The sequence below is a fragment of the Monocercomonoides exilis genome (genome assembly GCF_001643675.1).
Source record: "Monocercomonoides exilis strain PA203 chromosome Unknown scaffold17-1647472, whole genome shotgun sequence".
NCBI lineage: Eukaryota > Preaxostyla > Oxymonadida > Polymastigidae > Monocercomonoides > Monocercomonoides exilis.
This window is the reverse complement of record NW_027150562.1, coordinates 1,110,066-1,137,763: the sequence shown is the minus strand read 5'-3', so window position 1 is coordinate 1,137,763 and position 27,698 is coordinate 1,110,066. Positions and strand designations below refer to the sequence as shown.

The 27,698-nt window shown below is 35.3% G+C and overlaps 8 protein-coding genes across 8 annotated transcripts; 4 read left to right on the top strand and 4 right to left on the bottom strand.

Annotated features, from left to right (window-relative positions):
- Window positions 1-842: 842 nt before the first annotated feature.
- MONOS_2406 (uncharacterized protein) lies at window positions 843-7,836 on the bottom strand (the record flags this gene model as incomplete). Its single annotated transcript, XM_067872324.1, has 3 exons — window positions 843-891; window positions 1,785-7,554; window positions 7,824-7,836. 3 exons carry the CDS (start codon window positions 7,834-7,836, stop codon window positions 843-845), a joined length of 5,832 nt encoding a protein of 1,943 aa, XP_067729312.1.
- Window positions 7,837-8,173: 337 nt separating this feature from the next.
- Window positions 8,174-8,642, top strand: MONOS_2407 (uncharacterized protein; the record flags this gene model as incomplete). The annotated part of the gene is made up of 2 exons (XM_067872325.1): window positions 8,174-8,377; window positions 8,463-8,642. The coding sequence occupies 2 exons, from the start codon at window positions 8,174-8,176 to the stop codon at window positions 8,640-8,642; spliced, it is 384 nt and encodes a 127-aa protein (XP_067729311.1).
- Window positions 8,643-15,358: 6,716 nt separating this feature from the next.
- Window positions 15,359-15,880, bottom strand: MONOS_2408 (uncharacterized protein; the record flags this gene model as incomplete). The annotated part of the gene is made up of 1 exon (XM_067872326.1): window positions 15,359-15,880. One exon carries the CDS (start codon window positions 15,878-15,880, stop codon window positions 15,359-15,361), a length of 522 nt encoding a protein of 173 aa, XP_067729310.1.
- A 1,445-nt stretch (window positions 15,881-17,325) lies between these two features.
- On the top strand, window positions 17,326-19,059 carry MONOS_2409 (Bifunctional phosphopantothenoylcysteine decarboxylase/phosphopantothenate synthase). Its single transcript, XM_067872327.1, has one exon. The coding sequence runs from the start codon at window positions 17,466-17,468 to the stop codon at window positions 18,759-18,761; it is 1,296 nt and encodes a 431-aa protein (XP_067729309.1). The 5' UTR covers window positions 17,326-17,465; the 3' UTR covers window positions 18,762-19,059.
- Window positions 19,060-20,183: 1,124 nt separating this feature from the next.
- MONOS_2410 (putative ribosome biogenesis protein N) lies at window positions 20,184-21,467 on the top strand (the record flags this gene model as incomplete). The annotated part of the gene is made up of 6 exons (XM_067872329.1): window positions 20,184-20,186; window positions 20,254-20,321; window positions 20,414-20,533; window positions 20,591-20,820; window positions 20,903-21,190; window positions 21,305-21,467. The coding sequence occupies 6 exons, from the start codon at window positions 20,184-20,186 to the stop codon at window positions 21,370-21,372; spliced, it is 777 nt and encodes a 258-aa protein (XP_067729308.1). The 3' UTR covers window positions 21,373-21,467.
- A 348-nt stretch (window positions 21,468-21,815) lies between these two features.
- Window positions 21,816-23,225, top strand: MONOS_2411 (uncharacterized protein). Its single transcript, XM_067872330.1, has 6 exons — window positions 21,816-22,092; window positions 22,147-22,182; window positions 22,251-22,398; window positions 22,450-22,593; window positions 22,712-22,797; window positions 22,900-23,225. The coding sequence occupies exons 1-6, from the start codon at window positions 21,850-21,852 to the stop codon at window positions 23,077-23,079; spliced, it is 837 nt and encodes a 278-aa protein (XP_067729307.1). The 5' UTR covers window positions 21,816-21,849; the 3' UTR covers window positions 23,080-23,225.
- MONOS_2412 (putative CBL-interacting serine/threonine-protein kinase 8) lies at window positions 23,223-27,161 on the bottom strand. Its single transcript, XM_067872331.1, has 9 exons — window positions 27,064-27,161; window positions 26,863-27,027; window positions 26,698-26,803; window positions 26,562-26,632; window positions 26,357-26,506; window positions 26,150-26,288; window positions 26,011-26,092; window positions 25,759-25,854; window positions 23,223-25,616 (listed from the first exon to the last, which is right to left on the bottom strand). Exons 1-9 carry the CDS (start codon window positions 27,069-27,071, stop codon window positions 23,935-23,937), a joined length of 2,499 nt encoding a protein of 832 aa, XP_067729306.1. The 5' UTR covers window positions 27,072-27,161; the 3' UTR covers window positions 23,223-23,934.
- A 30-nt stretch (window positions 27,162-27,191) lies between these two features.
- Window positions 27,192-27,690, bottom strand: MONOS_2413 (uncharacterized protein; the record flags this gene model as incomplete). Its single annotated transcript, XM_067872332.1, has 3 exons — window positions 27,192-27,333; window positions 27,394-27,526; window positions 27,624-27,690. 3 exons carry the CDS (start codon window positions 27,688-27,690, stop codon window positions 27,192-27,194), a joined length of 342 nt encoding a protein of 113 aa, XP_067729305.1.
- Window positions 27,691-27,698: the final 8 nt, after the last annotated feature.

Here is a 27,698-nt window from a genome sequence, read left to right as displayed (position 1 = left end):
ATGTTAGACTTATCATGATAAGACTGAGAAAATGTTTCGAACAGTTGTTATTTTTTTCATAAATGCAAGAATTTTGAAACATTTCAAGATTCTATTCATAAACTTTTCACGCAAATATAAAGTTTTTGGCTCAACAAACTCAAAGGACATTTTGTTTCAACGTTGGAATCATGGGATAATTGCGAAATTCAAGAAAGGAAAAAAGATGAAAAATGGTGTATTTTCTCTTCTAACACTTATATCATCCAAAACTCTTTTTTGTTTAAATATTCATAATTTCTGTTTGTTCAATCTCAAAAAAATATTGAGAAATCTGCTTCGAATAAAACATGCAGACAAAATACAAAAATTTCTATCATTACCAAAAATTTTCACAAAAACATGGATATACAAAATGAATTATCAAAAAATTAGAATATCTTCAAATCGTTGCTGGTATTAAAATAAGAATAAAACAAAAACAAACAAAACGAAAAAATGAAATTTCTTCCCCAACCAACAAAAACAGATTGCGACCATGAAAAAAAAAAGGAATATGTGAAATACAAAAAGAAGAAAGTGAAAGAGAACTTCAATGAAAGAACAGCATTCAATTATTGCTCCTCCCCAATTGTCACAATGATTGAAAATGGTGCTCAGCAAAAAAATCACAAAGTCAATATGAAACAAAATAAAATTAATAATTATAATAATTATAATAATAATAAAACACAGCTCTAACAATTTGTTTGCCAATCCAATTCGCATTTTCTGCAATCTTTCAGAAGACCACAAGTCTCGAAAGATTCAATCCAAAATTCATGAACACACATTCAAAACATCAGACTCATTCAATTTGCTTTTCACTCCATTTCCAAAGTAAATCCTTCTGTTTTAACTTCCAACTGAACTCTTCAAAAGGAAAAAAAATGCACAAATGTCTTTATCAAATACCTCGAAACATTCAGACCGTTTCCACTCATCGAATCAACGAATCTCCACTCTCAGCTTCACTATCCCCACTTCCATCTCTATCCCCCGACCCAACCTCCAACCCAATCGCATCAGTCACTGTGACCATCACAGCCCCGGCCGGGAAGTGCCCAAACAGCTCCCGCTTCACATCCATCAGCCCTGGCCTCTCCTCTCCATTCTGCGACAAGCACGCTTTCACCCCCTTGCTCAGCTCGCATCCCTCAAGCTCCTCTGGCCCAGGCCTCTCCCCATTCGCAATCTTCTGCCCCGCCACCTCCGCCTCATACTCCCCAAACGGGATCTGGAGCGTCAGACACTCCCACGCCATCATCCCAATCGAAAACACCACCGACTTCTTTGTCGCTCCCATCTTCTTGTTCATCAGTAGCTCAGGTGCCTTCCACCTCAAACACTCTTTTTTGAAATCATCATCATCCTCAAACGCTGATGAAGGAAGAGAATCATCATCATCATTGTCACTGGCAGATGTCACAACGGTCGATGACGAGGTTGAGGATGAATCTGAATCTGAAGAAAAGTCGGAGTGCATCACAATACAAATGACCATGTGTTCTGAGAATAGAACAATATGAGGACTGAGATTGGAAAGAGATTGAAGAAAATTTTCCATCTCATCAAAGGAGTGAAGTGCGAGATTTGCCACCCAGAACAGGATTTGGGAAGCTGTCTGCTCCCTCTCCTGCAAACTCCCAATTGCCATCTCTTTTTTCTCATTTCTTCCATGAAGAAGCATGAACAATGAATCTCTTAAATCCACAATCAGCTTCTCATGAGGCGAGGAGCAGGCCATTGCATCCACCAGATTCGACATTGATGATGTGGTTGGACACAAGTCCTCCCCACGAACAAATGTGGATTCTGTGTCTGTCGTTGAAGTGGATGAAGTTGATGAAATAGATGGCGATGGAGTTCTCTTTCTCGTCTCTTCCTCCTCCTTTTCCAATGCCCAATCAGGAATCTTATCTGAGTCTCTTCCCAGAATGTATTCAGTTGATCCACTCTCAGAGAGAAGATGCTCTGATGACTCTGAGTGTCCCAAGCTTTTCGCATACACCCTCTTCTTGATCCTCTCTTCATTCTTCTTTTCAGCTTCCCTCTCCGCCCTTCGCCATTGCTCCTCGGGAGACATCTCCATCGTTGTCATCTCAATCAACTTCGGATCCTTCCTCACTGTGTCTTCCACAACGATTTCCAACTCCTCTGTTCTTCGCTTTTGTTTTCTCCATCGAACAGCCAAAACAACAGACACAATAAGCACAATCATGAGAATGATTGCCATGATGATCACAATGATCAGCCAAAATGATTTTTGATCTTTTCCTCCTTCAACAATCCTTCCATCTCCATTTCCCTTTGTTTCACTTGCATTTTTCAGAACAAATGGATTTGTTGATGAAGGAGAATAAGCATTCCCAAATAAAATACATGCACTCACTTCTATTTCGTCTCCACAACTGTTGATGAGATCTTTTCCCGCACTTCCTTCTGCTTCTCTTTCTGACAAAAACCCATTTGAATCAAAATCATGTTTTTCAATCTCTTTCTCTTCTCCCTTTCGCTTCACAACTGCGAATGATAGATTGCATGGAACAAGAAGCATTCCTTTGAATGTCAGTTTCATTCTACCAGTTTCTTCTTTTGCTTCCACACTTTCCAGCACAGGAATGAAGAATGATGAATCCCTTTCTGAAACAATCCCTTCAAAGTTGCACCCACCATTCAGCATCCAAAGAGATGTGTTTCTTTCCAATCCATCTCCTCCTTTCAAACTCATCACATTCAATGTTCCTGAATCTGAACAAATGATATTTCTTCTCAACGATGGATAATTTTCAATTGATGGATTATTATTCTCAAACAACCCCATTTCAATAATCACATTTCCTCCACTCATTGATATTCCACCTTTTGGTGAATTCGAGATTGTTGTGTCTTTCATCACCACAGAACTCTTCACAATATCCACTAAAGATCCATCCCATCTGCATATCTCTTCTTCCATATTCAACTTCTTCTCATTTCTTTCTTTTGAATTTCCTTCGAAAATGCAACTGTCCATTTTCACATCCAAACAATCCTCCAATTTCATCAATTTCCCCTTTGCATTGTTTGTACTGACTCCGCCCATTGTGCAATTCGTTAACTGCATCGTCTTTTTCATTGTCAAGCAAGATATCAATGATTCTTCATTTCCTTCAACAGTGATATTTTCTGTTTTGAAATCTTTAATTGTTAATTGTCCACATTCATTAAGATCTATCAAAGAAGTTTTAATTGTTGAATTGCAAATCGTTAATAAATAAATCACTGATGGAAGAGAAGATGAAAGATATAACGCTGATTCATGAAGAATGAGATTTGATATTGAGCATCCATCAAGTTGTAATTCTCCTTTTTCTACATTAATAATGTGAAATGGAATTTCAGTAAAAGAAATACTTCCTTCTTCTGTCAATTGTTTTGAAGCGAATGAGCAATTCATCACTTCAAGAATCCCTCCCTCTGGAGATATCAATGATTTGTGAGAAGAGATGAAATTTGGATCAAACACAAAGTTCACTCTCAGCAATGAAACTGTTCCAGTTGTTTTCATCAAAGATTCCTTTGTTTTTTCAATCTCTGTTTCAAATTCAACTTCACACATCTCTCTGTTCTTCGAACTTAGGCCCATTTCTTTCAGATTTATCTCTTCACCAATCACGCTCTCTCCGATAACAATCATTTGGCTCATGAAATCTGAAGTCAGATGCATCAGTCCATAATCAATCGAAGCACATGGAAGTGTGCTTGTTCCACATTGTCTCTCATTCGATCCATTCACGCTGCTCACAACAATTGTATCGCTCTGATGGATCGTCACAAAATCAATCAGATCTGTATCATCTGTGTGCTCACAACTATCAATTCCATATATCGCATTCATTCTGGTGTAATGGCCTTCTCGAAGATCAAATCGAAACTGGGTTTCATTGATCTGCGATGTGATGTTAAAGCATTCAATGAAAATATCATTCCCCACACTTGCTGTGTTTGCACTGAACTTCATCCCCACAAATGCGAAATCCAATTCTCCTCTTTCCTTTGTTGCCAGATGAACTCCTCCTCCTCTTCCCCTGCTTTCGCTGCAGCCGCAATGGCTGATTGTTGAGTCAATCATCTTCATTGATCCAGATGCACCCAATGTGAAGAATATCGCCCCTCCTTTTTCACTTGTATCTGCTTTGTCTTCTGTGATGTTACTCTCATTCACAACCAAACAAATCTTATTCTCACTCGCAGACTCCAAAATGCTCGCTCCATTGTCACTTCTCTTTACTCCTGAAAATGATGATTTCTCAATTTGAAGATTTATTTTCTCATTTTTGTTTTTCAATTTTGATCCTGACTCAGATTTCTTGATTGACAAAATGCATCCTCCACTTTCATTCAACAATTCCACTCGAACATTCACCAAATGGCAAACAACTCCAGAATCGCGAATGGTAAATATACTGTTTCCAACATTGCACGATTCCATCGACAAATCATTCACTTCCACACCGCCTCCAATCGCATCCACAAACACACAATCAAATCCATTGTTCACTCCAGCCTCTGAATGGAATGCACATCCAGTTATCACTAAATCTCCTTCTTTGTTTGAAATAATTGTTTTGGCTGAATTGTCAAATCCAGATTTCAGTTGGAGTAGGATATTTGTCAATTCAAGATGATTATCATTTTCCATGAAATATTCCAGCTGAGTTTCAATTGCCTTTTCAATATTCAATATTGCTTTTGTATCTTCTTCTCCCATCTTTACACTCTTTTTGATCTGATAATTGGACACGTTGAATGAATCTCGAATAATTGTTGATCCTTCAATCTGAATTGTTTTCATTTCATTTCCCTTTTCCATGTTTTCCATCCCTTTCCACATTGTGAAGCATGGTTCTTCCTCACTTCCACAGCGTTCCACATCAAATCCACTCAATGAGATAAATATCTCAAATGAGCTGTATGTAATCAGAAACATGAATAAATCCTTTTCTTGATAAAAATTGTCACTTCCTACAAACAAAGTCTTATCATCCTTCATTGATGAGTAATCAAACTTGAATGAGTCATTCGTCACAGAACTGTTGAAATCCTTTCCCAAAATGAACATATTCTTTCCAATATCTGCTTTGTTGTTCTCAAATGTTACACCTTCCAAAAGAAATGGTGTTTCATTCAAACAATTTTGACAATCAAGATACAAGAATCCTCCTTTTCCATTTGTTGTTAAAAGCGAACAAGAAGATGCATTTGTCGATTTGATCTCCAGTTTTTCATTCCCTTTCAAAATCACTTTTGCTGAACCTCCTTCACTGCTTCCGGTGTTCACAATATTTATTAAGTTGCAGTCTTCAATAAAAACAGAAGAATTCATCTCCAATGGGCATTCGACAAATGAACAATCTGTCAAACTGCATTCTTTCAATGTGCAACTTCCACTTGTTGTGGTTATCAAAGAGTATTGAATGATATCTAATGACTGATTTTCAAAGGAACAGTTTTTGAGTTGAAGAATCCCACTCGATGAAATCAACGAATTCATGTTTGACACAAATTGACTTGGAACCTGCAACTTCAAAGACAACAAAATGAGCGAGTTGCTTGATGAAATAACAGATGAAGACGATGCAGAATCCCCTTTGATAGTCTCCTCAAAATGAACAAGTCTGTGCTTCACATCATCTCCCTCATTCACACACCCATCAATCACAATGGCTTTTGAAAACAAACAAGCATCTTCCATTGTTCCATCATCTCTCACATTCACTTTCCTTTCTCCTTCTGCCTCGCTTCTGTCAATGTGGTCAATTCCACTTTTCATCGATTGACATGGGAATATTTCACTCCCACATCCCAATGTGTCATGCCCATCCTTCGACACAGACACAACCATCCACTTCAAAGAAACAAGAAACACTCGGAGATCCATTTCTCCATATTTCCCATCTTCCCCAACAAATGCATTCCCATCATCCTCGTAATCTGTGTTAACAATTGCAAGACGCTCTGTATTCACAGTATTCACCAGATTGCTGCTCTTTACAAACATGTTCTTCCCAATCGTTGCCGAGCATCCAGAAAACGATATTGACGAAAGTTGAAATCCTCCTTCATTCAAACTGCAATCCAAATATATTCCTCCTCCTCTTCCTCCAGCGCTGGCATCCTCACTCACACAGCAGCTGGAGAAGGTGGTGTTGCTCACCGAAAATGCATTGTCAGAGGCGGATGAGGCGAATGAGATGCATCCGCCATCTGTGGCAGTATTTTGGTTCAGCTGTCGAGAGGCGATATTGGTCATGGTGCAGTTGGTGAGGGAGAGGGAGAGGGCAGGGGAAGTGGCAGAGGAGAGGACACAGCTGGCGGGGGTGGCTGTGGAGGTGATGTGGGTGATGTTGGAGGAGTTGAGGGTGAGGGGTGCTGTGAGGGAGGTGAGGTGGAAGATGCTTTGGCTGTTGAGGGTGAAACTGGTGATTGCTGTGTGGTTGAGGGTGAGGGAGCCAGCAGTGAGGAAGAAGAGCGGAGTTTTTATTGTTATGGAGGTTGTTCCGGTGATGGTGGTTGTGTTGAGGTTGAGGGAAGGGGAGTTTTCGGAGAGGTGGAAGAGGATGGTGGTGATTTGATTTGTGGAGTTGTGGGAGATGGCGAGGGCAGAGACTGTAAGTGATCCCTGGGTTTGGGCGAAGAGGGCAGAAGAGATAGATGGATCTGGTGAAGAGGATGATAAAAATGATGGAGAGGAAGAATAAGTTGGTTGGGGAATTCCACTGGAGGCGATGGTGGTGGCAGTTGTGCTATTTCCTGTGATTTTTGTATTTGGTGCACGGAACGTGAGTGTCTGAGCTGGAGTGAAAGTGGAGAGGAGGAGAGTGAGGGAGGCATCGCTGAAGGGAGCAATGCATCCGAGTGCATACTCTACGGTGGCACATGGGCTTTGCTGTGTTTTGCCACAGGCATCGACATCATTTCCACCATTTGCAACGATTTTGTTCTGGTTGATGATTGGTAGCCAGCAATTATATTCAGCGTTGTCAGCAGTTCCATTATTCCACACTCTTTTTGTTGGAGTTGTTGAACCACATTGCTGGAAAGGAGATTGGGTGATTGCACTTCCGCTGAAGAACACATCATTTCCTTTGCCACTAGAAGCGGAATTACCATCAAAGAAGCAAAAAGTGATGAATTTCATTCCGCTCATCCAAGTGAAAGTTAGATTACAGTAGATTGCAGCACCTCCATAAGATGAAGATGTATTTTTCAATTTGTTTTTTATAAATAGGCAGTCATTAATTAAAAATAGTCTCGGTTTATTATTTGGAGGATAACGAAATGTAAGAGCACCAGAAGAATCGTAGCCCGAGTTTGCAATGCAGTTGCATTTGGTGAACAAGAATTGACCGTTTGTTGGAGTATTTCCAAGAGCAAAATACCAACCAGTTCCACACCAATTTGTAATTGAGCAACTTTCCACTTTATTTTCTACAAACGTCCAAACACAATTGGATTGCGGTCCGTACACTTCAGCTGCCCCTCCATGATATGCTGAACAGTTTGTGAAATTTGATTTTAAAATGTTAACTTTTGACAAAAAATAACAATATAACGCTCCTCCTTCTCCATTGGATGAACATTTATTGAATGAACAAGAAGTAATTGTGAGATTAGCATTTGTGCAATTTACTAGAAGCGCACCACCCCAATCATCTCCACTGTCTGAATCTTCCCATTCACACCATTCGAAGCAATGGCTGCTCAGATCAAAATCAGACAATCTTCCTGGTATTTTTCTATCAGTTTCGTTTCCGATATACACTTTAGCAGCATTTGCTAAAGAGCGAGTTTGGTGGAGGAAAGAAGAGTTGAAGGCTGAAAGGGAAGTGGATGGACTGTTGATGGAAGGGAGGATGGCACCATCAACTGGGTTGTGAGTGTGGATGAAGATGGTTGAGTGAATGGAAATTGATGAGTGAAGAGAGTGGAAGGGGATTGTGTTTGAATTGGTGTTGGTGGCAGTGGTTGTGGTGAATGAGTTGTGCTGGTGTGTGGTGTTTGTGGTGATTGTGGTTGTGGCGGTGAATGGAGTGAGTGAGTGTGAGGAAAGTGGTGTTTGTGCTAAATGTGGTGAGAGAGAAGAGATATTGGAGAAGAGTGTGCTTGAGAGATGGAGATTGAGGTGGATTTGGGGGTGGAGAGGGGAAGAAGGGGAAAAAAGGAAGGGCTGATGAAGGGAGACGAAAGAGGAGAAAGAGGAGTGGGAGATGAAGAAGGAGGTGGAGACTGGGGAGTGGGAAGAAGAGAAGAGATAATTTGGGGTGGAGAAGAGGGGGGAGGAGAGGATGGCCGGTTGAGGGATAAGGAGGGAGAAGTTCGTGAGTGAGAGAGAGCTGTGTGCAGAGAGGAAGAGTGGGGGGTGCTTGTGATTGTGATTGTGGTGTGTGTGGATTTGGCAGGCAGAGGAGAAAATGGTGGCAGCTGAGCGCTTGTGGGCAGTGACAAACGCACAGCCGCTGAGAGGCACCATGGTGAGGTGGCTCACGCACAACGTGCTGTTGACGATAACAAGACTTGTTTCAGCACAACACAACCGGTTGCCAGCTGCATTCCCAATCACTTCCCTTCGAATGGGATAATTATTGCTATTCGTTACTTTTTCATCTGATATGTTGATCTCGCCTTTCTGCATCTCCTCATCGCATATTTGTTGAATTTGCATTTCTTCAATGCCTCTGCAACTGCAGATGCGAGCAACCAGCAACAACAATGCAGCAAAATGGAATGCAGTTTTTATGCTGGTGGAGCACCTCACCATGGATGTGTATGGAAGAAAAAAACGAAAATCAAAATTGCCTGCACCCCTTATTATTTTATCTCAAGAGAAATTGAATGCATGGAAAAGTGAAAGATCACATCAATAAAATATTCCATATGCTATTCATATAAAAATATATATTTGAATTAATTTTATTTTTGTTTTTGAGGACTTTAAGAATTGTTATTTAAAAAATGCTGATTATTTAAATGGAAAGGATCGAAAAAGAAAATTTTCTGCAAATGATAACTTATAGCGGAAGCTCAAATTTTGTTAATTGTTTATTTTTTAATATTATCGTATATTGGATGATTTTTATTAGAAATTAGGTTCGAAAAGTTAAAAAAAAAAACTTTATGAATACACCATTTATTATTCGATTTTGGTGAACTAATTATTCGAAATTGGTTAACTTCTTTTTCGAAATTAATAAATTTGAGTATTTTTTGAAAAAAAATTTTTTGTGAAAAATTGGTTTTTACTTAATATCTGAATGTGATTAAAATATTATATATTTTTTCGTTATTTATTAAAAAAATGAGAACTTGAACCCCGAATTTTTTAATTTGTCAACAAACATGAAATTTTCTGATTTTTCTGAAAAAAATCATCATCATGATAATCGGATAATTTTTGAATTAATACACCTAACATTGTTTTATTATGAAAAAATCAATCATGAAACGTTATTTGAAATTGAAGATCTTAAGATAAACAATAAATAACAATAGAAGAATTCCGAAAATGCATTTATGAATTTATGAAATTGTGAAAAATATTGGAATTTTGTTAGAAAAATTGATTCAAAATTTTTTTCTTGGTTGAATTATGCATTATTAATCGATGTGAAATGAATTCGTTTGAAAATTATTCTATTTCCATGATGATGATTTTTTTACTAAAAAATTAGAAAATTTTATGTTTATTCACGAACAATAATATTCGAGGTTCAATTTCTCATCATTTTGATAAATAATTAAATGATATAATATATTAATCACTTTCCAACACTCAACCAAAAACCGATTTACACAAAATAATTTTTTATAAAAATACTTAATTTTATGAATTTCGAATAAGTTTTCCAATCTCAAAAAAAAAGTTTTACTATTATGAATAATTAGTTTAACAACTTCGACTAATTGGGTGATTATTTTTGAAATCATAACTTTTTTCGGGATGTGCATTATTATGAAAAATTTTTGAATTCGAAAACAAAATTTTTGTTGAAAAGTTTTTTTGTTATATGGGTAATTCTTTTTGAAAATTCGCAAATGTTTAATTTTCATATAAATAAAATATTTTTTGTTTTAATCAAATTTTTGTTCCCACTCACGATTCTTCTATGGAACGAATGAAATAGCATTATCCAGAAATAGATACCTTGTTGGTGAAGTTTGGTGTATGTTAACGAAAATTTGAGTTAAATATGAAAATTTTAATTTATTTGAAAATTAAACATTTGCGACTTTTCAAAAAGAATCACCCATATGTCTAAATTTTTTTGAAAAATTTGTTTTGTTTAATTTCCAAATAAAGGTAAAATTTCATATTTCGATCAAATTTCTGTTGCCATTTGTGAAAATTTTCTGTCATGAAAACAAAACCTTGACAATGTTATTACTTCAATTTAAGCGAAGTTACGTAAGTCTTAACAGAATTTTGATCTATGTTTGTAATTTTTATTTCATTTGAAAATTATACAAAATGAACTTTTCAAAAATATTTAGACATATAATCGAAGGCAGACCCGATTCACCAATTTGGTGCTTTGCCTTCAAATCAGCCATTCAACTTTCCCAAGCTCCCATTGGAGATAGCATGCGATCACACTGCAATCTTCCACGAAACTGAATATTTCTTTTTTGTATCAAATTTTTTTGAAGGCGATGAAAGCTGGCAGTAATCAGATGAGGCAATTAATCTGTGGAAGGGATAAGAAGAAATGCTTTCAGAAGTTTTCATCTATATGAATCAGATCAACGACTGAATTTATAAAATCTTGAAGATATGAGGGTAATAATTGTTACAAGAAGTTGCAATGAAACAAAAAGTTCAGTGTGGAATATTAACTTACGTTATTTCAGAATAAAAGCATTCTTTATTTGAATCCAAAATAAAATTCCAATTGGCCTCAAAAAGGTTTATTAAAAAAAAATTAAAATTTATCAGTTTTTGTTTAACAAGCTCATTTGGTTTGAAACCTTTTTTCATGCCTTTGCGACATACAGACTCTGTCAAATTGATTTGACAATTTGACCGACAATGAATTTCGAAACTTTTTTAAGAATCATTAATTTGGAAAATTTGAAGAATTGGAAAACAATTTATTACAAAAAATTATTTAGCTCTATTTTATTTTATGAATAACAAAAATGAATAATAAAACATGAAAATGCAAAAATATTTTTTTTGACGAATCGACAGATCTTTTCGACTTGATCATGTCTAGATCAGTCCGTCTGTTGAGATCAGTCGGTTTGTCGAGATCATTTGAAAAATGAGTTAAATGACTAAAAATGACTTTATCAAAGAAATGCCTATTGAATTACAAAAATGCATGTCAGCGAAAAATATTGTTTGGCAATCTCATTTTATCCCAGCATGTGTAATTATTTATTTTTTAAATATGATTCATCTTTGCAGCTTGAAGCGTTTGAAAGAAAAGTTGAGGAATTATAGAACAATGAATGCACTTTCGTGGAATTAATAAGAACAAAATCATCCAATGGCGGAAATTGTATGTTTCTTATTAAATATCACTCAGATTAATTTGCATTTTTCTGCTTTAAAACAAGTCTACAAACACCCAAACAATACTGGAGAAGAAATTGGAAAGATTCATTTTGAAACATGTAATGGAAAGCTTTGGCTGGCATATACTCCTGTCAAGACAGATGGATCTCTTAAAAAAGATGGACATATTTATTTCTTGTGTCCAAAAAGCAAACAAGGAATCAATTGTGCCACCTCCGGACGAAAAGGATGCGATAAAGTTGTGAATCATCGATGCGCATTGACAACTGCATCAACAATTTTACCATATTTCAAGTTTCATCCATCTTCAAGATTGTCTGAAGCGTCAGCAAAGAAAATTGTTCCAACTCATTTTCAATTTGATTCGTTGGTTGAGCAATATTTACATTTAATTGGTCATTGCAACATTGCTTTTCTTTCTGCTTACTCCAATGAATTTAATAAATTTATATCTTCATTAATTATTGTATCTCAACATAATCCATCTCTTTCACCTACAACCATATTTCCTTCTCTCACATATAGAAAGCTGACAGCACTTAATCAAGAAGAAGGAAAGAAAAGAATTTCTGAACGAAATTCAAAAATATTCAATTCAATGGTTGCCGTAATGATGGACGGAGGGATAGTTGCTGGAAAAAAATACACTGTCATCACAATTGTTCCGTTGCAGACAAAGGCATCTCCATTTTTCTGGAAAATTGAAAAGGCATGTTTCACAACCACTGATTATTTCTATCTGGCTAGTGATATTATTGTAAAAGTTTCGAATTTGAAAGGAGAAGTGCGCTGTTTTTGCACGGACGGCTTGCTTCCACAAAAACTCGCAATTCAAAGCTTTGCAGATCATTCGAAGTTGTGCTCAGACGAAGAAACACCGAAGAAAATTTCACCGATATTTGTTTACTGTTGTAACCACTTAATCAATCTAATTGTCATACGCCTTTTAAAGGATTATTCATTTTTCGTTCAATTAAAGGAAGAAATTACATCATTTTCAAAGTTAACAAGAAAATCATCAACAAAGAACCCGTTTTTACGGAAATGCCCCTCTTTCATAGAAACGAGGTGGCTTTGTCTTTTCGAAATATGTTGTTTTATAACAAAAAATCTTCACAATGCGTCATTTACAAATTTTTTATCCAAAGAAAAAATTGATGATGTGATCCGATGTGAATTATTACTTGCACCTCTGAAACAACTGCAGTTATTTTTTGAAAACGATGAAACAAAACTTGGCGATGTGTTTCCCAATGTTCTGAAATCCATTGCACAATACATATGGTTGCAAGATCTTGAGGAATTTTCTTCACCCGATTGGCAATATGGAGTTTGCTTTATTGTTATCCAACTGTTCAATTCATTTTTAGGGAAAGAACGAGGAGATCAAATCGCTTTGGCTCATTCCTTAACTCCAATTGGTATTCTTGAATATAGAAACGGTTTGCTTTCAAAGTTTTATTCAACAGAACTTATGAAATTGAAAGAAAAATACAGGCTGTTCAAATGTTCATCTGCATTTTCAAAGGATTCAGATCAAACTCAAATTCAAAGGATGCGTTGCGGTTCATCAATTCAATCCACAAAAGATATTAAGCCAAGTGACTCTGTCTTTCTTTGTCCTTCAAAAGAAATCCCAAATTCTGTGCTTACAAAGAATCAACAGAAAAAGTTACGAACATTTTCTCATGTAATGGAAGATAAGAACAGCGAAAATGGATTTTTTACAGACAAACAATATGCGCTTTCATTTTTTCAAAGAGTGAAAAAACTAATTTTCCAACAAAATTTCCTCATCCAATATTCTCTTCTTCGTTATCGGTTGAGACTTTTTATTCTGCTCTCCAATTTATAAGCCTAGAAAAAGATAAAATAGCAGACGCAATTACTGAAACACAAGTTCAATTTCAGCCGCTGCCAAAAGATTTGCACTCCATATCATCGACTTCACCAATCTATACACCAAACAACAGTTTACTACATTTATTAACTCTTTTGACAGAAAATTCACTTATTGAAAAAGAAGCAATTTCAAATGAAGATGAAAACCTCTATGATATTGATTTCGATGAAGCAGGCATTATTCAAGCAGAAAATAATGCAGCTGATGATGAAATCGAGGTTCATTCTCCTTTCTGTGTTAGAAGTGAGCAAGAGTCATCATTTTACGAAACAAGAAAAAACCAATAACAACTTGAAGATCATGACATGCAATAAAATTCAACAAAAAAAGATGAAGACAAATGCTCAGATAATGTCGAAAACACTTCAGAAGATGACAAAGACGTTGAAGAACTTGGCGCAAATGAATTTTCAGTCATTGATTGCACAATGTCAGCAGAACAAATCAAGAAATCTCTATTCAAAATCCAACAAACAATCAGCATGGATTGGTTTCTCAGATTAAAGTCAGCATTCAATGATTATCTTCTAAAAATTTCATGTCTGAAAGCTTCTTGCTATATTGAGAGCCTCAAAGCATTCTTTTCTTCAATTTTTCTGGACGACTCTCTGCACGTGGAACATTATAATTCTCAAGTTTTCTATTCTGAAATCAGCAAGCAAGGAATTATTCCAACAATTTTTGCCAATATTTGCTATTCTTTAACAATGTTTCCCTGTAGCGAAGCATCTTGTGAGAGAATTTTCTCTCGCTTAAGACAAATTATTGGAGACAGAAGGGACTCGTTTTCACCAGAAACACTTAACGCATTGCTTCTTTTATAAAGGACCTTTTTTAAGATAAAAGATTTGATAGCAAAAGCAATCCTTTCACTTTTCAGTGATGAGTTCTGAGAAATGTGTGAAACCTGATAATAATGCCTTCAAAATATTGCAGTTTTTTTAACAATGTTTGGAATTTTTTCCTTATTAATTGTTTTTATATTGACTTTTTTTATTTAACATCAATTTAAGCATAAAGCAATAAAAAAGAAGACAAATGAGTTACAAAAACAAGGCATGCTTAATTTTTTTTATTGAATCATCTGAAGATTGTGAATGAATGCTTGAATATATATTTATTTATTTGATTTAAATAATCTTCTTAGCTTTCACTTGCTATTCATCCAAATCGATGCGTTCAACAATGTTCGTGGAACATTCGTTTCGAATTCGAACATTTTTCATTCTTCTGAATGACAAGTGATTTTTAAAACTGATAATAATTGCTGTGAGCCATGTATTTTCTGAGATATTGTATTTTTTCATATCACCAAATCAAACGAACGTTTATTTGCAACAAAGAACACATTTGTTCATTCAGTTTTGTTATTTTTGTGAATTTATCTTCGCAATATGTTTCAATTGTTTATTGACGTATATATATATGTGCAATTATTGTTTTCAATGTGTGAGAACAATTGAATAAAAATTAATGTCAGAAAGCAAAATTAAAAAAAATTAGAACTTCTCCAAGTTCAAAAGAAAGATTGGAAAACATGTCTCTAACTCGATAATTTCACCAAAAAAGAAAATTCACCAGGACATGTCATGTTAATATAAAAGGTGTACTGTTATTGATACAAATTAATAATAAATAACAATAACAATAAATTAATAAAGAAAATATTGTAAATCTTCTTGATAACTGTTGAAAATGACATAACTTTTTTGACGTTGTTCATTATTTTGAAATATCAGTTCCCTCTGTTATCTCGCAACCATCTCAAGAAACGGCTCATCAGTTACTATCTTCTTTGGTTTTTCTCCGAATCGTATCTCCAGCAACCTGTTTCACACCCCCAAACGGGATTGCCAGCTCCACACACTCCTGCAGCATCATCCCCATCGAAAACACAACCGACTTCTTTGTTGAATGCTTCTTCCTCCCCTCCAGCAACTCCGGTGCCATCCACCGCAAACTCTCAAATTGATTGTCTGTTCCCTCAAATGCTGATGAAGGCAACTGTATGTTTCTCCATTCTTGTTGAACGCTGAGCAATCAGAGGAAGATGTGACAATGGCGGAGGTGGATGATGCAGATGAGGTATCTGAGTCTGATGAGAAGTCCGAGTAGAGTACAATACAGATCACCATGTGCTCTGAAAACAGCACAATGTGCGGACTCAGGTTCGGCAAAGAGGGAAGTTCATCTTCCTCGTCTTCAAGCGAGTGCAACGCCACATTCCCCACCCAAAACAGGATCTGCGCCCCTGTCGCCATCCACTCCTCCACAGTCCCAATCGCCATCTCCTTCTTCTTGTACCACCCATGCAGCAGCATGAACAGCGAATCCCTCAGATCCACAATCAGCTTCTCATGAGGCGAAGAACATGCCATTGCATCCACCAAGTTTGACATCGATGAAGTAGAGGGGCACAGACTCTCTGATCGAACAAAAGTTGTATCTGTGTCTGAAGTGTCTGTGGTTGAAGTGGATGAAATAGATGGCGATGGTGTTCTCTTTCTTGTTTCATCATCATCTTCTTCCTTTTCCAATACCCATTCTTTGATCTAATCCGAGTTATTCCCCAAAATATCTTCTGTTGAGAAAATTTCACTCAACAGATGTTCTGATGTCTCTGAATATTTAACATTATTCTCACATATTCTCTACGATCCATTCATTATTTTTCTCTTCCACTTTGTCCTCCTTTCTCTTTTGAAACTTTTCCAGCATCATCTCCATCGCTACCACACAATCGGCTTTGGACGCCACTCTTTTGATCAAAAACTTATATATTGTCTGACCCTAAAATCTTAAAAAAAAGCCTTCTTTCAACCAACAGTTAACAAATAAAAAATTTGAAGCACATACGACATAGTCAATGCAATATATTTTTTTTTACACTTTCCCAAATCAACATATATATCTTCTTGTTTTAATTTTTCATTACCAAGCTTGATCGAAATTTCTGTCTTTTACAAAGAACGAGAAATTCACAATCAATTGACTTTTCAAACCATTTTATTAATATTACTTATTCTGGAATATCAGAAATTTGAAAAAGGAGTCAGCAACTGAAAGCTCACTGATTTTTTGAAAAGTGTTTCTATTGTTTGTAAAAAAAATATAATAACAAGAATTAAGTTAGACTAAATCCTTGTAATGATAAAAAATAAGTTAATAATATACAATTATATTTGGAAATGAAACAATTATTATAAGAAAATCATTAAACAAAACTTAATTCAATGAAATTATATCAAGATAAACTTTCAGATAAACATATTTGTAAATTTGAAGATTAAAAAACACTATTCAACCAATTTCAAAGATAAATTTGAAAAAATTACTTTATTTATCTTGTGATAAAACAATTGTGCAGAACAATAGAGAAAAAATTATAAGTATATCTTATTTGAATAATTAAACGAAAATAGAAAGACAAAGACGATTTTTGATCAAGATTGCAGATTAACAAAGAACACACAGTTTATCCACTGATTAACAGAGTGCAAACCAAGCCTGATGGAGCTATTTCAGGAAAAGCATTTTGATCCATCCCTTTATTTAATTAGACATCAGAACAATCAAAACAATGGAGGAAAAAATGTAGGAATATATATTAAAATAAAAAAAAATGAATAATTGACAATTATTTATTTCTGAAAAAAGTTTATAATCAAAAAACAATTTGTTCTTGTTAATTAGAAGTTTGTCGACATTCTTTTGCAAATTCGACCGACTCAATTCACAAAAAATTTAATTGTCGCAAAGGATTAGTTAACATATTTGAATTTATTGATTCTAACAAAAATAGGTCTAGTGTCGTTCGACTTATAAAGCAGAAAAAATAATGTCGTTCTGTCACAAAGGTCTTGTTGAAAATGCAATTTGTTAAGAAAAAATAATCATTCAACTGAAATGTGTTTATAAAAAATCCTATTTTTTCAAAGATTTTTTCTTAAAAAAATTAATTGTGGGAAAAATAGAATTGCTGTTATGGATAAAAAGAATATCTTGAAAGGAAAACACATTGTTTTGGGAATAACAGCGGGACTTGCTGCTTCAAAATGCCCAGAGCTTGCTCGAATGCTCGAAGCTCTTGGAGCAGAAGTGAGAGCTGTGATGACTCCTAACTCTGAGAAACTGGTAACTTCAGGCCAAATGCAGGCTGTTACACATTTCCCCGTTGAAGACAACATTTTTGATAGATCAACTCCGGGATCCATTGGACACATTGCACTTGGAAAATGGGCTGACATTATTCTTATTGCTCCTGCTACAGCGGATTTTCTAGCTCGTCTGGCAAGCGGAATGGGAGATGATCTATTGACTTGCGTGTGCCTTGCGACTCCATCGCAAATTGCTGTAGCTCCATCCATGCATTTCCAAATGTATGGAGCGCCAGCAACACAAGAAAACTTGTTGACTTTGAAAAAAAGAAACATTTTAATTTGGGGACCCGAGAAGGGACGTCTTGGAAGCGGTGATATTGGCATTGGACGCATGCTTGAGCCAGGAGAACTTGTTAAGAATGTGGAAAATTATTTTAATTCTATTTCGGAATTAAATCCATTTCACATTTTGATAACAGCAGGCCCAACGCAAGAAGCGATTGATCCAGTAAGATACATAAGTAATAGAAGTTCAGGGAAAATGGGGTTTGCGCTTGCAGCAGCTGCACGCTCAAAGGGAGCAAAAGTGACACTAATTTCTGGTCCTGTTACGCTTGAGACTCCTGTTGGAGTGAAAAGAATTGATGTTGTTACAGCACTGGAAATGCACGAAGCAGTTCATAAAATTATTGAAACAGATAACGACGTTAATGTATTTATTTCATGTGCAGCAGTTTCAGATTTCCGACCTGAGCATGTTTCTACACAAAAAATTAAGAAAAGTGAAGGAGTCGAGACATCTTCTTCATCGGTACCATCGCAAACCTCTGAAGTTATAGCGGATGACATTATGACATTGAGACTTGTTAAAAATCCTGATATTGTGAAGAGTGTGGCTTCTCTAACAACTCGTCGGCCGTTTGTTGTTGGCTTTGCAGCTGAAACAGAGCGTGTTGAAGAATATGCGAGAATTAAGCTGGAAAAGAAAAAACTGGACTTGATTTGTGCGAATGACGTGTCTAAAAAAGAATTAACGTTTGGAAGCGATGAAAATGAAATCACAATGATCTGGAACGATGGTATTAAAAAAATTGAGAAATGCTCAAAGTCTGAAGTGGCATCGCAGATCATAGACCATATACTGACTTTTTCACAGAAAACGAAATCGAAAGAAGGGTAATACAAAATATTTGTTGTGCTTGTTATTTTCTTACAAATCATTTGCGGATTGATTTATTGCGTGATGTTAAATATAATCAATTCTGTTGAGTGTATGTTGTTGTTTATTCTTTGATGTCTTTAAAAAATTTGCATATTTAAAAATTAATGTAATTTGTTTGTTTGTTTTTTCAACTTTCCTTTCTAAGTTTAATTTTTCCCCAAATAAATAATGATGTGAATAATTATTCGCTGTCGCAAAACAAACCATAAAATTTTAGTTGAAATGAATAAAATACAAAACGCAATTATTCTTTCAACAATGCAAATCACTCTGTATTTTGAAAAAATGATCTTAAATGAGTAACTGATGGAAAATGATAGGAAGATTTTATTATTCTCCACAAAGAAACATTTTTTGGCTGATTATATCGTTCTGGAAAGATAGCAATAAGCACAGCAACAACGAGAGGAGATACAAAAGCAAAAATAGGAACGACGAACAATTCTTCGTGAACCGAAAGAGGCAAAGTCAAAAGCAGTGAAATAAAAAAGAAGTCCTGTTTAATGAAAAATATGCAGATTTATATAACAATAATCGAAATATGATTTAAAAAATAACTACTGAACATACATTATAAGTTACTTTTTGTAAAAATGATTTTCCTTCAAAAATTGGCTGATCTGAGTGTTTAATTGCCAAAAATGCAATTGTTCCAAAAGCAATTGAATAGGAGCCTGAAAAATCAGTATATCTGAAATGAAAGTCATAATAAGCAGGATACACATAATTACAAAGAACAATACAAACAAGAGTGTAGGGTTTCCAATCCATAATATAAAAAGTGAAATCATCACAATTGCATAATTCGAAACAATTCCAAGAAATACAACATGTAGCAGATAATTTTTCGTTCCAAGTTGAGGCTCCGTCACCCTTCCTGAAAATAAAACAAGCACAGCCATGAAAAATGCTTTGTAAATGGTTGGAGAACTGAAAAGTCCAGTAAATAATTCCCATATAAAAAAATAGTCATAACAACAGCTTTTTGAAATAATCAAACGAATAATTTTTTTTGCAAACAAAAATGAAAAGCAAACTCAGCAGGCATAAATAAAATGTAGTCATGAATAAAGCATATAACTTGAGAAAAGAATCCGAAAAACAACAACAATAACAAATAGATGGCTGTTATCTTCATTTGGGGCGACAATAATAATTGTATGAGATACATCATGATTGCCAATTGATAATTATGTCTTTAATCTTAATCTTTTGGCTTTTGACAAATAAATATAAATTTTTGTTTATGGTTAGTCTTTTCATTTTTCAACTCAGCATGCGATTTTTAAAAAAAATTTATTTTAAAAATTATGAAACAAAGAAGAAATCTTGTTTTATTATTTCAAGATATTTATATATCGGTAAATTTGATCAACAGAAATGGTATCTTAGCGTTTTTCATAATCATGTAAATTGTTTTTTTAATCATTTTATATGCACATGCATATAGGCACAAGGAGATTATTATGAATTGCACAAAAAACGAAAAGGACTGCGTCTTGATCATGAGGAAAGAAAGTTAGATCTTTTTAGTTTTCTGGATTTAATAATGTTGAAATATTATATACTAACACATTTCTATCATTTCCATTTGTTATCTAAACATATAGACGAAAGAAAGCTGCTCGTGAAATCCATAAGCAGGCAAAATTCGCAAAAACTGTTCACGGGATCAGAGCGAAGCTTTATAATCAAAAACGTTATAAGGAAAAAGCAACTCTGCGCAAAAAGTTTGAACAATATTTATTAAATTGAGAAATCGTTATGCCAATATTTTTAATCTTTAGAATTAAAGTTACAACTGAAAAACAAGTTGAACATTCTGCTCCTCCAAACGAAGAAGCCCTTCCCGCTTATCTTTTGGATAGAGAAGAAGTTACTCGCAGTAAAGTTTTGAGTAATACTTTGAAACAGTTGCGTAAAGAAAAGGCTGGAAAGTGGTCGATGCCAATCCAATCTGTAAAAGCAATTTCAGATCAGGAAATGTTCCGTGTTTTAAAGACAGGAAAAAGAAGAAGTTTGCTTTTAAAACATCAATATATAACAGTTAATTTTTAATTTTTTTAATTTTTTGTCATTGCATATACGTATTTTGATAGAGAGCATGTGGAAACGTGTTGTTACAAAGCCCACATTTGTTGGTCAAGATTTCACAAGAAAACCACCTAAATACGAACGCTTTATTCGTCCAATGGCACTAAGGTTCAAAAAAGCTAACGTTACACATCCAGAACTTAAAACGACATTTCAACTTGATATTCTTGGTGTTAAGAAAAACCCTTCTTCTCCATTGTACACTTCTTTGGGTATTCTTACAAAAGGAACAATTATTGAAGTTAACGTCAGTGAACTTTCACTTGTTACACAATCTGGGAAAGTCATTTGGGGTTTGAATCTTTTAAATGAAGATGAAATTTATCTCTGTTTTACAATTTTTTTCTCAAATAACAAAATGACGAATTTTGTTGATTTTTACTCTTAATATTATTTACATTGACCAGGAAAATATGCGCAGATCACAAATCATCCAGAAAATGATGGCTGCGTGAATGCAGTTTTAATTGTGTAGTGAGAAAAGAAATATTAAGAATAATTTTATTTTTCCTCCACTTCATCACTTCATCAATCATATATAAAAAGTGAATGTCACCACTAAAATAAAGAGAGATTTGTAATCTCTTAGAAAAAGGAGTGCTATTTATACGTTGGAAAACTGAAAAATGCCAATAACTTAGCTTTTTGGGGAATTATTTTTCACAACTTGATCTTGATGTTGAACGAATGGTTAAAAAGAAAAAGAAAAATTACAGATACGCACATTTCATAAATTGAGACAAAAATACAAACTTGGCTCAGGGAAAAGTGTGTAGCCTAAATAAAACAGAAACCCTAATACAAGAAGGATCATAGATATCCTGAACAATACTTTTGGCTCCGCAGCTCCCATGTTCGCCATTTTCTTATAAATATTTATGTATTTGGATCAATCTGAAAAGACTGTACTTATAGGTTAAAGATCACCAATTTTTCGCAAAAAAGATTTTAAATGCTGTTTTTGTGGAATTTTTTAATTTATTTCATTCATTTTAAATATGCAATGACCGAATATCAAGCAGCTGTACAATTTACGTTTTCCAGTCCAAGCAACTCAAAACAAATTTCGGAATCATTGGAACCAATTCAGCAGAACGAATTTTTCTCTTCTATCTCACAAGATTTAAAAACAAAAATCGAAAATTATACAAAGGCAAATGTGAAACACGACATATTTTTATTTATTGAACCACAAGTTTGTATTTGCTTGATGAACGTTGTTGATTAATATTTTTTATGAATTTGAAAGATACCAGCTGTATTGCTGAGCGAAGTCGAATTATCCGTATGCTATTTATTTTTTAGACAAATATTTTGGAATTGAGTATTTTTATATAATTATACTTTCTTCAGAAAGTTGCTCCAAAAGCATCGTCCATTCATCTCACATCACAAATTTCTATGAACGAAAAATCTCGTTCCATTCTTAACGCACTACCACACTCGGATAATGATTCAAAAGCCGACTTTAAACAGATTAATCTGTACTGCCGAAATCAAAGTTTGAAGTTTTAGTTATTCTGTGTTTGGTTTTTAAACTTTATTTCAAAAGCTGGAGATTTATGCATTTCAGCAAAGAAAGTGATGCAGACAACTTCCATTTCAATTGACTCTTCATTTTCTGTGAATCATAACGGATCCATTCACATTATCATGATGGATTATGTTCAAGGTGAAGATCTCAATGAATTACATAGTGTGTCAATAATTACAATTTTAATCACCACAAAATCAATGTTACTTTTTCAAAAAAAATGGAAATTTGTACTTTTGAATTATTATTCATAAATAACGTTCATTAATTCAACTTTCAGTAAATGACTTAAGTGACTATTTAAGCAAAATCACAGAAACTTGCCAAAGCTTTGACGCCTACTATCTGGGCAATGCAGTAACCATTGTTTGAATATGCTAAATTGCGCAAACTTAAATACAATATTAATATCAAAATTTATTTTTAAACGAACAATTTTTTTTTATTCAAATGAATGCATTTCAAAAGGATCCAATAAAGAACGGGCTGTTGATGAGCTCTGCCATTTTCCAAGGACTTCTTGTGTTGTTGATCGTGATGGTTGCTGCTGGACTGACAATATGCTGTGCGTTTTCTGTTCAATCACCAGACGAGCTTGGAGAGACTCCAAAAGATTCTTCATATTCAAAGCACAACAAAGAGGAGTAGAACGTCACATTGTGTCAAATGTAATTTGTTCGTTTTATTCATTTCTTCACTTCTTCTTTTGATTTTTTATAACTTTTGCCTTTCATTTTTTTGTTTTGATTTAACTTCACCTAAAGAAAAATAAATAAAAAAAAAAGCATCACTTCTTATTAATTTTCTTATATTTTGTGGAGTTACATAAAGCGATGAATAATTCCAATCCAAGCGATTCTTTTTCAACGCAGCGCAGATTTGCAGATTGGATTGAAATACAGAGAGATAGAATAAAACACACAAAGGCCACACAAAGAAGCCGCGTCGAACTAAAAATGCTTGACAAGATCTTAAAAAACAATTAACAACAATAAAATAAAATAAAAGTAAAAATTAAAAGATAAAGAAAAAAATAAATAAAGAATAAAGAAAAATAAGACGCAATAACAAAGAAGAGATAGGTAGTACTTAAATTGAGACAAAGCCAATGAACGGAAAGAAAGAAAAAAAAAACGAAAGGTTCGGAGAAATAAAACAATGAAACAATCTTTTGAACAAAAACAGGGTTAATGAAACGACAGATGCAATCAAGACAAACATTTCAAACAGTCAGAAATGCAAACATTACATAAATAATATAAGCAAAATACAACAATCTTTCAAACAAAATCGAAAGAGAGAAAGAAAAAGAACGATATTTATTTTTTAAAAGCAAAAATGAGACAATATTCAAATGCGTGTAAATGACTGAAGGCAAAACTAAAAAAGCACACACAGAAAGAAGAATGGCAGACAATCGTCTTTTCAAACAGAGAAATTTCTCTTTATAAAATTCTTGCGGCTGCAAGAAAAAATTCATCTAATTCTTATAATTATCAACATTTATGGCATGTGATGCACCGAACGAGAAGGAGCAGAAGGCGACGGGTGCTGACACGAAGCAAGCGCCACATCAGACGCCGCTGCTGTATGTTCATACGGCACACGATCCACAGCCTGCACAGGACATGCTGGATGCATATACTTCCCCTCTGAAGCACCCACACCAGACTCGCACACCCCCTTCACCAGCCCACCCGCTTCCTCTCCGTCGAACGGTGCAATGTCGCCCAGCCCGATGCGGAGCTGCCTATACCACCGCATAAAGTCCAGCACGCCCCCTCGCCCTCTCCGCACCTCCACCAGAAACACCTGCTCCGCCGCCCGCAGCAGCTCCACCGTTGCCGTCATCGCCCCAGCCGCGCCGGGCATCGCAAACCGCACTTTGAACGGCGAGTGCGCTGACAGCTTCACTTCGCTCTGTGAAAACTTCACCAGCTCGTCTGCCACACGCTGCATGATGATGTCTGCTGTGATTGGGATGCGCTTTCTGCAAAGAAGAGAGTCACTGCCTGCTGCAGAAGAAGAAGACAATGCAGGCAATCCAGGCAATCCAGACAAAGAGTCCGAAGGAAACAAAGGAATGCTGCCGCTGCCGATGAAGTATGCATAATATGCAGGGACACTCGAAGCACATGAAAAAATCGTCTCACTGGGCAGGCTGAAGTCGTCCAGTGATTCTTTGCTCTTCTTTTTTCTGGGTTCTTTCAGAATTGGTGAGATGTCGAGGGCACCGCTTGCTGAGATGAGGTCGAAGACATTCATAGAAGCAGGTTTGGGGACAGCGCTTTGATGCAGAGCAGAAGGATCATGAGAAGAAGAAAGGGGAAAAGGAGGTTGGAAATATGGAGATTGAAATTGGAGACTACAATCAACAGGAGCAGCAGTGGTTGAGGTGGCTGAAGCAGAAGAAGAAGAAGAAGGAGAAGGATAAGAAGGAGACGAGGTAGTGGCGAAGTTGTGCCCTTGTCTTGAAGAAGGACAAAAACGGGGGCTGTTTGAAAAACCCATGAAACATGGCTGTGCTTTTGGAAATGAATCAATTGGCAGCATTTGAGCGGTACGAGGTTCAGATAAATGAACTTCAAAAGAAGTCGAAGCAGCAGAAGAAGACTGCAACGCGTGAGGATCATCTGAAGCAAGCACACGAGATGAAGGCATGGAACGTTTAGGACTTCTGCCTGGGATCACAGAAGAAGCTGGGCTTTGTACTGAAGCAGGAACAGAAGGCGAGGTAAAAATAGGTGTAGATTGACATGGGGAAGAATGAGGAGCTGTTGCACCTTCTTTTTTCAGTCCTTCGCGGAATTTTACGTCGGCCTCGTCGATCTGCTGGAACGCTGCAGCCATTTCAGCATCAGTCACTTTGGAGATAAGTGGATGGGACACAGGGAATGAGGGATCAGGTCTGGATTCAAAGGAAGGGGGATTGCTTGATTCAGATGAGGAAGAAAGAGCAGAAGTAGAAGAAGAAGAAGAAGAAGGAGGAGGAGGAGCATAAGAAGAAGATGATGAAGATGAAGATGAACCGATAGCAGAGTTAGCCATTCCAGTTGAAACTTGCAGCGAAGATACATTCTGACTTGTAGTGTCTTGTCGCTCGCCACGAAACCAAGGATGCTCTTTGATCTGTGGAATGGTCAGGCGCTTCGAAGGATCGGGAACCAAAATGGCTTTGATGAGCGCTGTCATTGTAATTGTGAACGGGGTTAATTGGAAATATATTGGGAAAATAATAAAAAATTAATTACAATAAAATTGAATGTGATTAAAATTTGCAATTAATTCTTAAAAAGAAGAAGAAAACAAAACAAAATAGAAATAAACATTTTGGCGCTTCTGGGAAATACGGTGGGAACTCGTATTGTGCCTTTTTGATTTTGTTGAAGAGCTCAGTGGTCGCGTTTTCTTCAAAGGGAAGATCTGAAGTTATTGAAAAAAGTAATAAATGTTTGACATAAACAATGATTGTTGTTCAAATTGATGTTATTATCATTGAGGAATGTCAGATATATATGAATGAATTTGGAGGAAAAAAATGTAATGTAAATTGAAATTATTAAAATGCATTGAACACACATCCAGCTAGCATCACAAATAATATCACTCCACAACTCCACACGTCTGCTGGTTTTCCATCATAGGGATTTCCTGATAATATCTAAAAAAAATTAAATAAAAGATGCACTTCACAAATTTTTCAAAAATATTTCATTACCTCTGGAGCCGTATAGTTTGGAGTTCCGCATTGAGTGCGTAGTAACACGTCATCTTTTCCGGTAAGTGCACAAAGACCAAAATCAGAAATTTTCAGCCTTCCCATATCATCCAGAAGAAGATTCTCAGGCTTCAAATCTCTGTCACGCAACAAAATCATCATGAATTAATCATTAAATTTTTGTGAAGGAACTTCAATGTCATATACCTGTGGCATATTCCGCATTCATGACAAAATTCAACTCCTTGAATTAATTGTTGAAAGTAATATCTTGCAATGGACTCAGTAAAATGTTGCGCATGTGCAATTTTTTGAAATAGCTCTCCACCGACTGCCAGTTCAAGCACAATAAAAATTCTAAATTAGTTTAACAGATGTTTGAAAATGATTTTTCTTAAAAATTCACTATAACTTTGTTTTGCTCGTCAAGACCTCGATTAATTGAACAACATTTTCATGTCTCAATTTCTTCATGAGTGATATCTTAAAATTATATTACAAATGAATATTTAATTTCTTCTAATAATGAAAAAAATAAAAAATCCAACCTCACGCTTAAGTTGATCAGCCATACGTCTTTTCAAAATGCGTTCTTTGTTAAGAATTTTCATGGCAACTATTTCCCCAGTAAAAACATTACGTGCTTGTTTAACTCTTGAAAAATATTAAGGAATAAAAAATTCTGAAAAATGTTCAGCAAGATGTTTCAAAACTTTCCGAATGTTCCTTCTCCAAGAGTAGGACCAATTTGATATTTATTTACCTTTGTTATTCTTCCACAACATTTAGAACTCGAATGATTTATAATATCGTTCATGTTATGTTTTCTCATGGGATGATCTACAGTTGTTTCTTTCTCAATTTTTGTTTTTATCTTTCTTTTAAAAAATAATAATCAATCATTGCATATACACGACGGCATTTTATTCCAAATTTTAAAAAAGGGAATGGATAAATTTATTTGAAAATAAACAAATTTGATAGGGTGGTGAAAACGAAATTGAAAAAAAGTACGATAAAGAATTTGTAAATAAATTCAAAATTACTTCTTTCCAAGAAGTGGACCTGGCTTGTCCACACATTTAACAAAGTGCAAGATAATGTAAATGAATCCCATCACAACAGTGAGCGCTCCAATGATCCACACAACGATGTGATTGCTTCCCCAAGAAGCCACACCCAAGCTAATTGAAAAAAAATAGTTAGTTCTCATAAAATATAAAAAGAAACTGCGCTTAACAAACTAAAGGATAAACAATCCATATCCAAGCCAACTATTAACAAGACCAAAGTATTGAGTGATTATCGTGGGCTGCCATAACACGTACACGATGATAATCAATCCAAACAGGATCATGAAAAGAGAGCCAATGAATGCTGAGATCAAAACATTTGTTGAATATGATCAAAATAAAAAACTGCATACATCCAAAGAAAAATCCGTTCATAAACAACATTATGATCCAGAAAATACCAGCGAACACGACGTATGCGCCAATAACGATATCTATGATGTTAAATACGATAGCTGGGAACCCCATGATAATAA